We start from the raw sequence: 14,606 nt of genomic DNA on the forward strand, positions 1-14,606 counted from the left end.
CGCAGCGATAAAATATTAAACTTGACCTGAATACTTCACTGATTCCATGTATTTCACTGCCGAATCAAAAGACTTTGCTCCTCATGTGGGTCGTCATTTGTTTTGTCCTTTGACTTGAACGTTCAAAGTCCTAGCATGCCGGCGGGAACTGCGGAACAAGACAACGGCAAAGCGTCGAGTTCCAAAACACTTGCGCTAACCGTGTGCTCGGCTGCCATTGGTGGCACCTTCCAATATGGATACAATCTTTCCATCATTAATTCTCCCACCAGCTACATCCAGATGTTCATCAATAATACCTACACAGAACGTTGGGGGTCAGGTTTGGAGACCACCCATGTGACTCTGGTTTGGACTCTTATTGTGTCAGCGTTTTCACTTGGAGGTCTCCTCGGGGCTTTGCTAGCCGGTCCAATGGCGGTCCGCCTCGGAAGGAAGAATTCGCTACTTTTTAACAACTTATTTTTGTTTCTTGGGGGGTTATTTTTTCTTCTGTGTAGGGTCGCCAGATCGTTCGAGATGATCATCTTGGCTCGGTTCCTGGTGGGGATTAATTCAGGGGTCAGTATGAATGTCCAGCCGATGTATTTTGGGGAAAGCGCCCCTAAACATCTCCGGGGCGCTGTGGCGTTTTCTTCTGCTGGCTTCACCGCGTTAGGGATCTTCTCAGGTCAAGTTGTGGGACTGACGGAAGTGTTGGGAACAGAACCTCTCTGGCACTACTTACTAGCCAGCAACATGCTTCCAGGGTTGATCCAGGTGCTGACGCTACCCTGGTTCCCAGAAAGCCCTAGATATCTTCTCATCGACAAGGGGGACAAGGAAGCTTGCGTCCGGGCACTTGAACGTCTCCGTGGTGGCGTAGCTCCGACTTCAGAAATGAAGGAGATGCTTGAAGAACAGCAGATGTACACTAATTCCAAATCGACGGGAGCTGCCAAGACACCCTGGTCTCTTTTTAAGGATCCTGACCTACGATTTCAACTCCGGACTGTCATGGTGGCGAGCAGTTCCATGATGCTCTGCGGGAATGACTCCATCTACTCCTACGCGTCCTACATCTTCCTTCAGGCGAACATCCCTGCTGATAAAATCCAATACGCGACCATCGGCACAGGCGCATCTGAATTGACTGCTTCCATCCTGAGCAACCTCCTGATCGAACGAGTAGGTCGCAAGTGTCTCCTGGTTGGTGGCTACACTCTTATGTCGTGCTGGTCCATCGTCTTCACTGTCGCCCTCACGCTACAAAAACAAGGATTCGAAGGAATGCCTTACCTCAACATGGCGTGTGTGTTCGCCTACATCCTCAGCTTCGGCTTAGGCCCGGCAGGCGTGACCGGCGTGCTGCCCGCGGAGATTTTTGACCAATCAGCTCGGCCGGCAGCTTATATGGTCGCCGGATCGCTCATGTGGCTCAGTCTGCTCCTGGTGGGGATGATTTTTCCATTCATGGTCAAGGGTCTGGGTAATTTTTGCTTGCTACCGTTCTTTGCTGTGTGTTTACTGTCGGCCGTGTTTTTGGGGATCACGTTCCCTGAGACCAAAGGCAAGAGCCTGGCTGAGATCACGGCAAAGTTTGATCAGAAAAATGGACGAATAAGAGAGCCTGGTGAGGAAAGAGGAGGAGGTGGATAAGTTATGGTGAATCTGGTTATTGTGATCCAAATTGTCATTGATTAATTTAATTAAAATAAAAAACACATTTGCATTCTTACCTTTTGAACAATAAACTCCAAGACAGAATCAATGAAATGATTGTACACTTAAATGAAAAAAAAATACAAAATGTCAACTTGGCACTGTGCTACCAGCTGGGAATAATTTTTATATTATTTGATGGCAATAAACTGTCTAACTAAGCAATTTATTTCACTGTGTTCATTTTATTGGACGTAGCTTGGAAACGTTGCCACAATGCCAAACATTTCATTTTCCTTTTCTAAAATCTTTCCTGTTGCTCACAAAACAAACAAAATTGAACTCAGGCAAGCCTAATACAATTTTTTAAAAGCATGCTATAATGAGTTTTAAAGAAGAGAATGAATCAAGTGTTGCAAGAACGCACCTGCAGAATTGTCTGCTCGTGAAGTGCTCATTGCTGCAAGAACATTTTGTCAGTCACAAGTGCTTCTCTATGACAGGACACTATAATGAGTTTTCCTTGGCAACCACAAGTGGAGTTCAAAATACAGGTAAGAGCCATGAACTATAAATGCACAGCCTGTGTTAAAGAGTACTTAGCTGCTATAAAAACCCATGAGCTAATGGACTCTATCAGAGAAGTCTTAATTTAGAAATGTTAATTTAGAAATGAGACCAAAAGGATTGGTGTGGGATTATCACAATAGACAAATAAATACACTTTAAAACAGGGGTCACCAACCTTTCTTAAACCGAGAACTACTTCCTGGGCACTGATTAAGGCAAAGGGCTACCAGTTTGACACAGACTTCTGAAATAGCCAATTTGCTCAATTTGGCTTTCACTGTGTCATTGTCATTTCCAGTTCACATGTAAATGTGATTTTAACAAGAATAGCAAAAATACAGCCAAATCTTGGTTTTTGACCACAATCCGTTCCAGAAGGCGGTTCGAGAAGCGAATCGGTTGAATTCCGAATCTATTTTTCCCATTACAAATAATGGAAATTTTTTTAATCCATTTCAAGACAAAAAAACCCGCCTTTTTTAAGCAATTTTTCATTAGTGCGTATTTGTCCGATTGCGCAACTGCAGCGCACCGCCGAACGCGCAACCGTAACATGTCGCCCACCGCGCAACTGCACCGCGCTCGTCGCATTATTGTGACAGAGCCGTCGCTGAAATTTAGAAAATATTTTTAAAGTCCTGATGTACGTTCCAAAATTTAAGTCGACCTCTGTGCGCAGGGTTAATTTTGTCCGATCGCGCAACTGCAGCGCACCGCCGACCGCGCAACCGTAGCGCGTGGCCGACCGCGCAACAGTAGTGCGTCACCGACCGCGCAATTGCACCGCGCTGGTCGCATTATTGTGACAGAGCCGTCGCTAAAATTTAGAAAATATTTTCAAAGTCCTGATGTACTTTCCAAAATTTAAGTGGACTTCAGTGCGCAGGGAGCTTAATTTGGTCCAATCGCACAACCGCAGGGCGCCGGGCGCTCCTGTCGCATTGCTTTAAGAGCGTCTTTGTGTTTTAGGATGGCTTTACTGCTCCCACTTGCTTTCTTTGGAGGCATGATTAGGGGTTAATGTAATCCTCAAAGTAATGAAAATACAATAACAACGGAGTCAGTCGGCATCCCGGACGCGCGGTCGGGTTTTCTCGGGTCCTCCCGGCTCATCTTGCGATGTTCGACCTCCGAATTTCGTTAGACAACCGAAGCAAAAAATCTCGAATATTTTGTTCGAATTCTGATTTGTTTGAGAACCAGGACGTTCGAAAACCGCAGTTTGACTGTAAAATAAATAGATGCAGCTCACTGACAAGTGCCGCTATTTGAGGTAATTTTACAACCGTCCTGCGGGCGACTCAGGCGGTCCTCACGGGCGACCTGGTGCCCGCGGGCAACGTGTTGGTGACCCCTGCTTTAAAACATACAACTATTTTAAAAGAATGATCATGAGTAAATGCAGTCTGAATGAATTAAAATATAGGAACATAATTTTATATTTTATTTTAGTGTTTAAATATCGCTCACTTTTCTAAGAGGAAGGCTGCAGGGCAAAAATACACGTACACGTACTCCACTGGACTGGTAACCTTGCTAATTGATGGTTGGCACCTGTTTTGAATTGCACTGTCGCCACCTTGTGGTAAAAGTTTTAAATAACATGTTCATGTGTCTGTTTTAGAATGGCTGTTAAAAAGTGAGTTTATATTTATTATTATTTTGTTATATTTATATTCATATATTATTATCATTGGTATTATTATTATCATTATTATTACCTTTGTATTTATATTTCCTATTTCCTATTTTACAGTTATATTGTATATCTTATATTTTTATTTTATATTTTATATTTTATAGTTTTAGCATGTGCTTTAGACTTATACCGCAAGAGGGCGACAGTGCAATTCAAAACAGTGCCAACCATCAATTTACAAGGCTTCCAGTTCAGTGTGCATAATTTTCGCCACGCAACCTTCCTCAAAAGAAAACAAAACAAAACAAAACAAAACAAAACAAAACAAAACAAAACAAAACAAAACAAAACAAAAACTAAAACAAAACACTCTTTCTTAAGAGCCATGCAGCAGGGCAAAAATACACATTTATGTTTATATTTGTTTTGCAAGCTGTTGCGGGTCAACCGTGAAAAATAAAAATCTCTTATCTGAAGATAAAATCACGTTGGTGTGCATATTGAATTGATTGATGAGTGTTTAAGGCAGCATTCGAGCATCCTCTGATTTCTCTTCTAGATGCCAAATAGCATATAAGGTTTGCACTATAATAATATGCATACAACACACAATCACATACACACAACACAACACATAAGCAACCACAATAGGAGTTATTATCAAAACCCAGTTTTCTGTATTCCTTAAGTCACCATGGCAACCCTACTAACAGACGAAGGTAGCTATGCAACCTCCATTTACGATACCATTTTTATCTCATTAGTTGTGTCTACATTCGATTTATTTCAGCTAGACGTTTATTTTTATTTGTTTTATAGCTCTTCCAGGACACAAGAACGTATTCATTAACACCATCTTGTTTCATCTAACACGGAAGCCTACTTCAAGAGTCATTTGGCAACCCGTGGGGCTTTTCATTCCCATTTATTTCCTGAAGGCTGAGCCAATGAATAGGCTAAAAGATACTATGGACCCTGTAAGAGAAGTACAGCAATTTCTCACCGCAGGATGTGAAAACAATTTCATTTTTTTCCTTTAATTCTCTTTTTATATTCTTGTTACATGAGTCAAACCACACCTTCCTACACATTTACATGAGATTGGGCCTACACAAGCTGATTTGTGAGCGGTGATACATTCTTATTTTGGTCAATATATCGTCATGATGACGTTTTGTTCATCTGCACTTTTTTTTTTCTTTCTAAAGAAGCTTTATTTCCCCCCGAGTGTCTTTTTTGTTGTAACTTCAATCCCTATGCCCTGCGGGTGTTTTGCATGGCTGCAAGTGACGACAATAAGAGACAACCAAATAATAAGGTGAGGTTGAGGTTGCCAGTGGGAGGGCAAAACATTCACTTTTTGTGACTACTGAACCCACAAGGTGGAAAATACAAAGTCAAAGCTTGGTTCTGATATATTTGTGGAAATATATTGTCAATCAAGCCCATATGGTAACTGCACCTGGCACTGTGAGAAATGAAACGTGAGAGTGTAAGCGTGTCAGATGCCAGCGAGCAGGTTACGACCTCCTGATACGGTTGTCACCTGTAGAGTTGACGGGAAAGGACAGCTTAAATAAGAGAGCAGTGGGAGGGAATCCAGGCCGATCATTAAAAATAATACAGGTTTAAGGTTCTCCAGTAGCGGACTTCCTCTCTGCGCTACATTTGTTTCATTGATTTTTTTCTCTTGAGTCACTCAGTCTTTCGGAAGCACACTAAAAAAAACTTTCCCAATAATAGAAAGTCACAGGAAACGCAACAACCAATTTTGCAAATGAAATTTGAACTATATGCTACCTTGACTACACAAGCTATTATGACCATTATTAATATTGCATTTAGATGTCTTGTCTTTGTCTCATAAATTATTCAATAGTTAGTCTTCATTCTGTACTCCACAATCAGCGGAATGATTTTTTACTGTCATATTCAATAGGGCCAAAATGATTTTCAAAAGTAACCTTATTTTCTTCTTGGTGATTATTAATCAGAAAAAAACGGCATCATCCTCAAAATATGAATAGTTTTAATCAGCTGCCTTCTCTCCAGGATATAAATTGCAATTTATAGTCTGATTTAAAGTATCATCACATTCTTAACCAGAGCGTTTTTACATCTCCTCCCTTCCTGGAGATTATCTGCATTTATATCCATATCATTGTACTCCCGGTAAAATCCATACTGGTCTTCTCAAATGGGCTAATTTCAACAACACAATAAATAGGATGCATAAAGTATTCTATTTTTTTTTTTTTTTTTTGAGTCCTGGAGTATTTTGACAAAAGCATTTGAACTATCAGTAACTGTGGAGCATTCTTATTATTAGAATCTTGAGTCATTTGCTGGTTAGATATTAAAGCTGTCTTAATAAATAAATACATTTTAATTGCTGATGGGCAAAACGGGATGATCCGGATTGCAATTTTCCATAGTAATGTCCGTGCGATGATGCACATCAGCAATTGCGATTCTGTTGATGCGTGTACATAACTTAATAATTGATATCATCATCTCATAATGCTGACATAGGAAATGAGTGAGCCATGCAGAAGAACCACAACAAACCAAAAACAACCCTAACATGCTTCTTGCCTCGTCTCTTCTACTTTTCTTGGAAAATGAGTTTTAATCTTTATAAAAAGCGAGGTGCTGTTTTTCTTGAATTGCTCTGAATCATGTGAAGCAGACATGAAGAGAAGCAAGAGGAGAACTGACAACGACGCTGGCAGATAAAACATGACAGCGACTTTTTCCCCTGCGGTAATGAACCACCTTCAATACTGGACCTTTAAGCTTCAAGCGAGCAAAAGAAATTCTATGCAAGCTTATTTAAAATAATTGCTTAAGCTACTAATGGATAAATAAGAACATTTTACTTTACTTGAATGCACAAGGGTAAAAATTAGAAGTAGATTTTTAGCTAGCTACCCATTTCCTCTTTCTTTTTTGCTTCCTAGTCAGCCTCAGTTTATTTTTAGAGCGTTCCGGGAGGGAAATCAAAAAGGGAGCAAGGATGACACAATCCCTTATAGATGGGTGGATGTGAAGAGGAGGGAAAGGACGAGTGGGAAGCGTGGGCACATACGGGTTCGGGTTGTTGCTCATTGGAATACTGACAGCTGTGCTCACAAAAGACGGACACGGCTGGTAGAATCAATAGCTCACTAAGTAGGAGACTTGATTGCTTAATTGGAGCACTCATGACTTTATTCAATTTTCTTATTAAACTTTTTTTTTGCTTGGTCTTACTGTGCTCCTTGAGTGACATTTTGCTCTCTCTGGGGCAAAATGTTCCGTTCTGTTCTTGCCTGTCAAGCGTTTGGTGCTAAGCAGATTTGGTATTGCCTGATGAATCATTGGGACTTTAACTTTTTAACTTTAAATGGAGTCGTTCTATGCAGAGGATAAAGAATGTATGGCTGTTATCACTATTCTATGTCTTGATGAAAACTGCAAATCAAATGTTTATGCCTGATGACTTATTCAAATAATCCAATTGACGTCACCAGCAAACTCATTTGCTATCCTGCTGGTTGTTAATTGTCTCACATCACTCCAAAAATGTCTCTGAGTTTATGTTGATATACACATCATCTAAATTAGACATAAGGCCATCAGAAAGATGATACTATTGCAAATGGCCATTTTGTGTGAGTTGCCAATAGCAACAGCTTTTGTCATAGCCGTTTTCCATCTGTGCTACGCAAAATTGGTTATCAGCATCATCAGCAGTGTCAAGCGAACACCTGGAGCCTCAAATATGAAGTAAAACCGAGATTAGTGACACTTGAATCCGAGATGCTACTACATTTTTGAAACGACAAAAAGTGGCTTTTTGACAACACTACCCTTTTAGTTTCTATATTCCAGCGCTTGAAGGAGAAATAAGTGACAGACAGAAGAAGGCACTCAGGAACATGCTGGGTCAGGTCAATAAATTCAATGAGAATTTTTATTTCAAGTGTTTGACAATTGCCTCAAAACCACATCACTGAAAAGAATACAAATAAATAAAAGCAGACTGGTTGCGATATACAAACACACAATGTTTTTTTCTCCACTATTCAAAATAGAAGATACATCTTTACAGCCTGTACAAATAAGACACTTATTGTTCATTGTACATTCAAATGTGTGTTTTTTATTATTTGTTTTTACATAATGTATTTTAACAAACACTTATTTTGTTGCCTTTTTGGGCCTGTCTAGAATTTTAACGGCACAAAGAAACAAAAATTCATTTTAAACAGCCAGTTAACATTTAATCGAAGCAATTGACGATCAAATACGATGCTACAGCTAAGTAGGTGCCGCTAGGTCTTCTAAGCACATCACTTGCTGCTGTTAGAAGCCATTATCATCATCACATCATCACGACATTGTGCTTTACTGTACACTGGCTGACCTACATGCTACATGTCGGCTCCACTATTACGTCTTCTTGGCCTTCGACGTTGGGTGCTAGCATTAGCTATAGCATTTTTTGCTACCGTTAGCTAAACTATAGATTCATTCGTCATGTCATCTAGAAAAAAAAACACGTGTTAGGAGAATGTATGTCAGCGGGAGTCGCGTCCGTTTGATTTAGCGAGGATCAAGGGAGCAGTCCGTGCTGTTTTTTTTTTTTTTTTTTGTGTTGCTTTGTGTTCACTGAGGTATGCCTGGAATGGGATTTGCTCACCATACAATGAAAGGGGCACCACCAAGAGAGCATACAGCAGGAAAAGCAATTTCAAATACTATTTCCTCCCCACAAGGCTTCAACGTTCACATAGTGGCGATTTTTATTGATCCCAAACAATTGTGGATGGTTGTTTTCCCAAGCAAAGCTTGAAGGCAGCAGGGGGGCGGGAGATGTGTTGACCTTTGATGCTTTTAGAAGTTGTCAACACAGGCTTCATTTCTTTTAATGTTTTTTTTTTTGACTGATTTCCCAATAAATGTGGAAAGTCAGTTTTCAAAAAGAATGCCTTGCAATTTGAACAAATTTTCACAGAAGCTTTTGTCCCATCAATTTTCTATCACCTTGTCATGCCTTCATATTTTATTTAGCTTGCTACACAATTGTAAACATTGTTGTGTCAAGTTTCAGGTTGAGGATCTGGATTTATTTTGAACTCTTGCATATCTCTGCGTCAGTTCCCCTGACGTGAGGAGGCAACTTTGGGGTTAGGGTATCAATAAATTTGATGGCATATTGGTGATGTCATGTCATCCTTCTACTAAACTACACCCGGTTCAAACGGTTGTTATTCATCTGTCCTTGTCACCGACAGTCTCGCTCAAAGTGTTCCGTCAGGGATACGGCGGACATCGTCCATCACAAAGTACCCAGATCAGTGGTGAAGAACCCCCCCTCCTTCTTTTTCCTCCTTCTCAATCTGTGGGCTCGCCAACAAACGGCAGCCACCAGCAGCATCACGACACCGATGCAAAGCAACGCCACTGACACCACTTTGGTCTGGAGCAGATTGTTGAAAGTGAACGTCACACCCGTGCCCGCCATCCCGATAACCAGCGAGATCACCCCGAAAGGGAACACGCAGCGATACCAGGACTTTTCAGTGCCGCCCGTCGCTTGAGCCAGCCGCTCCAATGTCGGGTGAGACTCCGGAGGTTTGACTTCTGCTCCATCCACACTTGCGGAGCTGTTGAAATTCTGGTTTTCAGAGTCCTGGGGTAAGGTGTTTGCCTCACTGCCGTGGCTGCAGTCCAGGTCTGGGTGAAGGACCGAGGCAGGGGGTTGGCGTCCGGAGGAGCAGCCCATCTTGGAGCCAGCGTCCTTGGGGAACGATGCAGGAACGGGGGGATCCTCTCAGCGTGCGTTTGTGACCGATCGCTGCCGGAGCTCACAGCACTACGACTGTCTGTGTCACTCTTGTTCCTGTTGTTGCCCTCGATACTTGCCGGCATGTGCCTGCAATTTGAATGAGCGGAGATTAAAATAAAAACACAAGGCTGAAAGATTTTTTTTCATCCTGGAAAGCATATTTGCATTGAAGTGGACTGAGCAGAAAACAGTGAGGCAACAGAGTTATTTTTAGCTACACACACACACATGCACAAAAGCCCCAAAGAGAATCCACTCACCCGATTTCGTCACCATCCCTCAATCCGTCATGTCTTCATTGCAGCCTCGTAGCACGAGCTGCAGCGTGCGTGTGTGCGCATCAGTGTTGCCATTGTCCAGGAGTCTATATAATCACAGATGAGAAAGGGGAGGGGCTTATCGGAAGCGGTAGACATTTTGCAGCCACCCGATAGGCTCGGAAAGCCGAGAGGTCTCGGGAAGGACGGCTTTGGGTGAAGTTAACAGCCGAGTGCTCTCATTCAGTGGTGCTGTTGCATTATTCAATTTTAACATGAGTGCTATGAGAAAGTGTAGCATACGCAGATGAAAAAAAAAAAAAGACATTTATTGCATTCAAACTGGAAAAAAAAGATAAAATAATGGGACAACCACAGAGACGGTGAAAAATAAATGTGGCGGTTAATTTAATCAACATTTCATTTGTGATCATGTAAACAATATAAGCACTGGAAATGAATATAAAATCAAACTTTTTTTTTATTTTGGCACTTTTGGTCCTCCACTGACATCTTAATACCTCTTAAATAAGGCAAACATGTTATTTCCAATGACGCGGCATGATTGATGTCACTTTGATTAGCTGGGAAAAACCTTGCTGTGCTACTGCATCATTTTAACGCCCACTCGATTGATCTAATTTGCAATATACTTACCCAACATAAGAACACACTCTGCTATTGCATTCCCCCCCCCTTCCCAAGCTCCATTGTGTGCGTCATTCCCTGCACGACACCACTACCAACCGCCATGTGTGACATTCCCAAATGCAGTATGTGCCCATGTTTATCACGCCTCTCTCCTTGACGGTGAGACACATTAGGCAGCCTCCAGGCCTCCCCTGGGAGACAGTGGATGTGTGTTTTATTCTTCAGCGTGGGTGTAGATTCAACCTGACTTTCCTCTTATTGTGAAGCACAGGAAAAATATTCCCATGCCTAGGTTCTGTTTTATTTTCCGAGTTTTCCTTTCAGCAGAGGCCTCAGAGGAGCATCTGCTTAGGATGAAGTGATTTGCTATAATGGCTTGATCGTCAAATATCTACTACAAATAGTACATATAGGGCCTGATTTACCAACATCCTACACAGTGGGCATTTAATTATGTGTTTGCGCTAACAGCTCCGTTGGTGCTTGTTGCGCATAATTGACTAAGAATCGAAATAGCAGCTGCTAAATTCTCAACAGATGTTAACCATGGTTGAGACTATAGTAATGCAAACAACAGTTCATTTAACTGTACTCATTTACTAGAATTATTTGTTCTTTATAAAGATTTGTTGGAAAGATTCTTTCACCAAATCTAGGAATTTTTCCTCCAGTGATTATTTACTGAAGGATGGTGTATTCTTTGTTTATATCACATAGGCAAGCACAACAATGAATGCCAATGGAAGATCTGCAAGGAGTTATGAGACGCGCCTCGCGTCAGCCAATCAGCTTCCTGAGCGTCTTACGTGACGTACAGCGTCAAGTAATGGCCGATGTCACGTGATACAAAGTCACCTAATGGCCGCCCAAATACCGGAAGTGTTAAAAATCGCGGCAAAATATGATAAATACAAGAAAAATAAACTTATGAAAAATAGTAAGAAAAATAAAGTTATAAGATGCGCCTCGTGTCAGCCAATCAGCTTAATGAGCGTCTTACGTAACGTATAGCGTCACGTAATGGCCGATGTCACGTGATACAGTCACCTAATGGCCGCCCAAATACGAAAGTGTTAGAAATTGCGGCAAAATATGATAAATACGAAAAAAATACAACACGTACGCGGGAGCAGGCTTGGAAAACTATCTTGGTATGTTCCTCCTTTAGTTGGTTGTTGTTGTTTTTGTTGTTGTTGTTTACCGCCATTATTTACGTCGCGGTATTAGCATAGTGCTGGTCACTCAATGTTGAAACATTTGTTTTTGTCATCAAAGTTTTGCTCTGAAAATGTAAAAAGTCAGCAGGAAACTTATTTGAAAGAAGGAACAGTGGAAGTGGAAGATGTCATTCCACTCCTTAGGTAAACTCCTCTTAATTTGTGAAAGAACCTAATCAACCTGCTGTATTTATGTAGCTTTAAATATTTTCATTATGAAACATACAGGGAGCACCACAGGAGCAAGATGAAGTTTTAAATGAAGGAATTGGAAGTGTTAGTGGAAGAGGCTGACAATGATAGAAAACCCTGATAATTTGAGGTAAGCCAGCTGCCACATAAAAGCCCAGATTTGTTTCATTTAACTCGGCCCAAGAGCATGAAAATTTTGGAAAGCATACCCAAAAAACAGTTGTGAAAAAGGCCAGCACCAGCTGTCACTGTAGGTAAAATGTCCCAGATGCATTCAAATGGAGGGCTGGAAGGAGAGTTTTTTTTTTTCATAAACAATTTGGCATGACTCCTTCAGAAGCTCCAAAATTGCAGCGGAATTTTTTCGTCCCGTATTTTCTTCTCTGAATGAGAAAAATAAATAGCCTAGTGGTGTCACTGCCAGTTGTTTTTGGTTAATTATGCAATTGCATGCATTCACTATAATCCATGACAGCCACAAATTGGTCGGAAATGCCACCCATTGTGTTGAGACGAGGCTATTCATCACTGCAGTCATTCACCGTCGGTAATCGCGGTAACTGGGCGTAAACGGGAGTGTTGTTTATTGTCCTTCATAAAAGGTCGTGTTTTTAAACCTCCCAAACTGTTTGCATCACAAGTGTTTGCCAGAGCAGGTGAATTAATATAACCAATGTAGTTCATCTGACATTTTGCAGTACAAGTGGTCCAGTAATTAAAGATGATACAGTCTGGATTTTTTTTTTTTTTTTAGATATTTGACATTGTATGTTTCAGGTTTGTTGGCTGTGAGAGGAAAGAAGATCTAAAGTGATTGAGAATGGAGAAGGCGTTTTGTCAAGTGGCTTACATTGAAGATCCACATTGTCATGGCCACCTGGCAGCAACATCACATGGCAACTGGTTGCTGTGGAGACCGAATGTTTTTATTTGGGGGGTGAGTAAATGGCAGCGTACAGTTGAGATTTTGACAAAGGCTGATTCTGTTTTAGTTTCGTTGTTAAATATTTGTTTTCATTCATTTTTAAATTGTGCAGCATTAATGCATTGTCCACTTTTATCTCTACCAGAGAATTTTTTTGGTTCCCATGGCAGCTGGAATGACTCCATCCATTAAGTAAAACAAAGCATTTGGCTCATTAACCAAACGTAATGAGCTGAGAGACGTTCACTTTTCCAGAAGCGGGTTGCAAACTCAATGCTCTAATCCCACTAAAGTTGAAGCCACAGAAAATTAAACTATTTATGATTGTTTTAATTAAAAACCCTTCAGAAGGTGCCAGCCCTTGAAACCTAGCAGCAAGCCGGCGAAGAATCACAGCACCAACCCACACTGCAAGTGAAGAGCACTAAAATCGGAGTTACTTTTTCGCATTAGCTCTTTCGTTCTCTTGTAACCCACACACCCACCTGACGGAACAATGGTTCTTCTCACCGTTTTGTAAGGTTGAGTCCCTCCACCTCCACAATCCAAATCGGTCTAACACTTCTAAGGCTTAGGAAATGAAAAGGCAATTGTATGCACGACAAGGACAAGGAAGCCAATTAAGGATGAGAAGAATCACAAAATGGTGGCACTAAGAGAAAAAGCAAAGCTCTGTGACAAAATAAATGGTGAAAATAATGCCATCAGTCTTTGTCTGGAAGGTCAATTTTCTCTCTGACTATCACGATCTTTGACATTTACTTCATTAGTATTCTGCGCCAGAGCGGTAATCAAGTTACAGATTGATTCTCCCGGCCATCTTTTGATTAAACTTATTGTTCCATTACGCTTTATCTGCGGTACAAGATTTAGATGAGACGCTAACAAATTCAAGCGTGCATTGCTTGTGCGGTTTTATAAACATCGTTTGTCATCTTTCCGTGGATTTATTTTTACTCCAAATGAATAATGTGGTCTTCAAATAAATTGTTATCACTTAAAAAAAGGCAGAGAGTGAACGTCTGAGGGTTAGGGACATGAAAGAGGCTGTTAGCCGACCTCCGGCACGCATGCATGCACACACACTGACACAAACACACACTGACACACACACATTGGGGTTGTTGCCCGGACGCTGTTGCTCGCAAATGCTCTGAGAATAATTGGCCGCATTTTCTTTCCACAATTGTCTCTTTTTTCTATTTTGGGCTTTTCGGGAAATACCACAGTAGGTTAGTTATGTAAATGAGCAGCTAATCGAGGCCTTGCTGTCACGATCGGATAGTATGAATGAGCCCCTTCTGAATTATAAATCATGGCCAAATCCATTCATGTTTTTACAATTTATTTTCTTCCCTACCACCAGGAAGATGCGCCGGCAGGTCCATTTGTATTAATGAGGCCCATTACCAACACGGTGACAGCATGCAAGCCTATCTTGGAATCATTCAATGGAGGAAGAGGCAGGTCAGATGATGAGTCATACTCGCGGCGAGCTGTTTATTATAGACACGTTGGATAACGGTGTGTGCTCGGATTTTTTGTTGCCAATTTGAACAGAAATAAACTCCTCGCAATGATGTAATGAAAATATGAGCAGATGGCAGCAGCTTTTCTGGGCTATACTGTGAAACATTTTTGTCTCAAAAGGATACTTTGTGAACACATGAGCATTTTTAAC

General features: G+C 41.2%; 2 protein-coding genes and 1 pseudogene across 9 annotated transcripts in view; 2 read left to right on the plus strand and 1 right to left on the minus strand.

Moving 5' to 3' along the window:
• The first annotated feature begins 72 nt into the window (after nucleotides 1-72).
• Nucleotides 73-1,870, plus strand: LOC148382401 (solute carrier family 2, facilitated glucose transporter member 11 pseudogene; annotated as a pseudogene).
• Nucleotides 1,871-7,778: 5,908 nt separating this feature from the next.
• LOC148382402 (uncharacterized) lies at nucleotides 7,779-10,067 on the minus strand. Its single transcript, XM_088360156.1, has 2 exons — nucleotides 9,944-10,067; nucleotides 7,779-9,770 (listed from the first exon to the last, which is right to left on the minus strand). The coding sequence occupies exon 2, from the start codon at nucleotides 9,618-9,620 to the stop codon at nucleotides 9,174-9,176; it is 447 nt and encodes a 148-aa protein (XP_088216282.1). The 5' UTR covers nucleotides 9,621-9,770; nucleotides 9,944-10,067; the 3' UTR covers nucleotides 7,779-9,173.
• Nucleotides 10,068-11,558: 1,491 nt separating this feature from the next.
• LOC148382403 (bone morphogenetic protein 4-like) overlaps nucleotides 11,559-14,606 on the plus strand; it is a 120,472-nt gene continuing 117,424 nt past the window's right edge. For 6 of the 8 annotated variants that reach the window (XR_015853870.1, XM_088359060.1, XM_088359059.1 and 3 more), the window contains exons 1-5: nucleotides 11,559-11,742; nucleotides 11,867-11,952; nucleotides 12,037-12,130; nucleotides 12,778-12,937; nucleotides 14,292-14,392. The gene's annotated coding sequence lies outside the window, so the exon portion shown is untranslated. Of the gene's footprint in view, nucleotides 11,743-11,866; nucleotides 11,953-12,036; nucleotides 12,131-12,777; nucleotides 12,938-13,070; nucleotides 13,596-14,291; nucleotides 14,393-14,606 lie in introns of those variants that run through there. The other 2 variants (XR_015853871.1, XM_088359062.1) reach the window with 2 other exon arrangements.

Source organism: Syngnathus floridae, chromosome 18 (assembly GCF_059516105.1).
Source record: "Syngnathus floridae isolate MCC-2025c chromosome 18, RoL_Sflo_1.0, whole genome shotgun sequence".
NCBI classification, from domain to species: domain Eukaryota; kingdom Metazoa; phylum Chordata; class Actinopteri; order Syngnathiformes; family Syngnathidae; genus Syngnathus; species Syngnathus floridae.

Coding starts and splice junctions, on each gene's coding strand:
- LOC148382402 (XM_088360156.1), bottom strand. CDS start 9,620: ATGGGCTGCTCCTCCGGACGCCAACCCCCTGCCTCGGTCCTTCACCCA.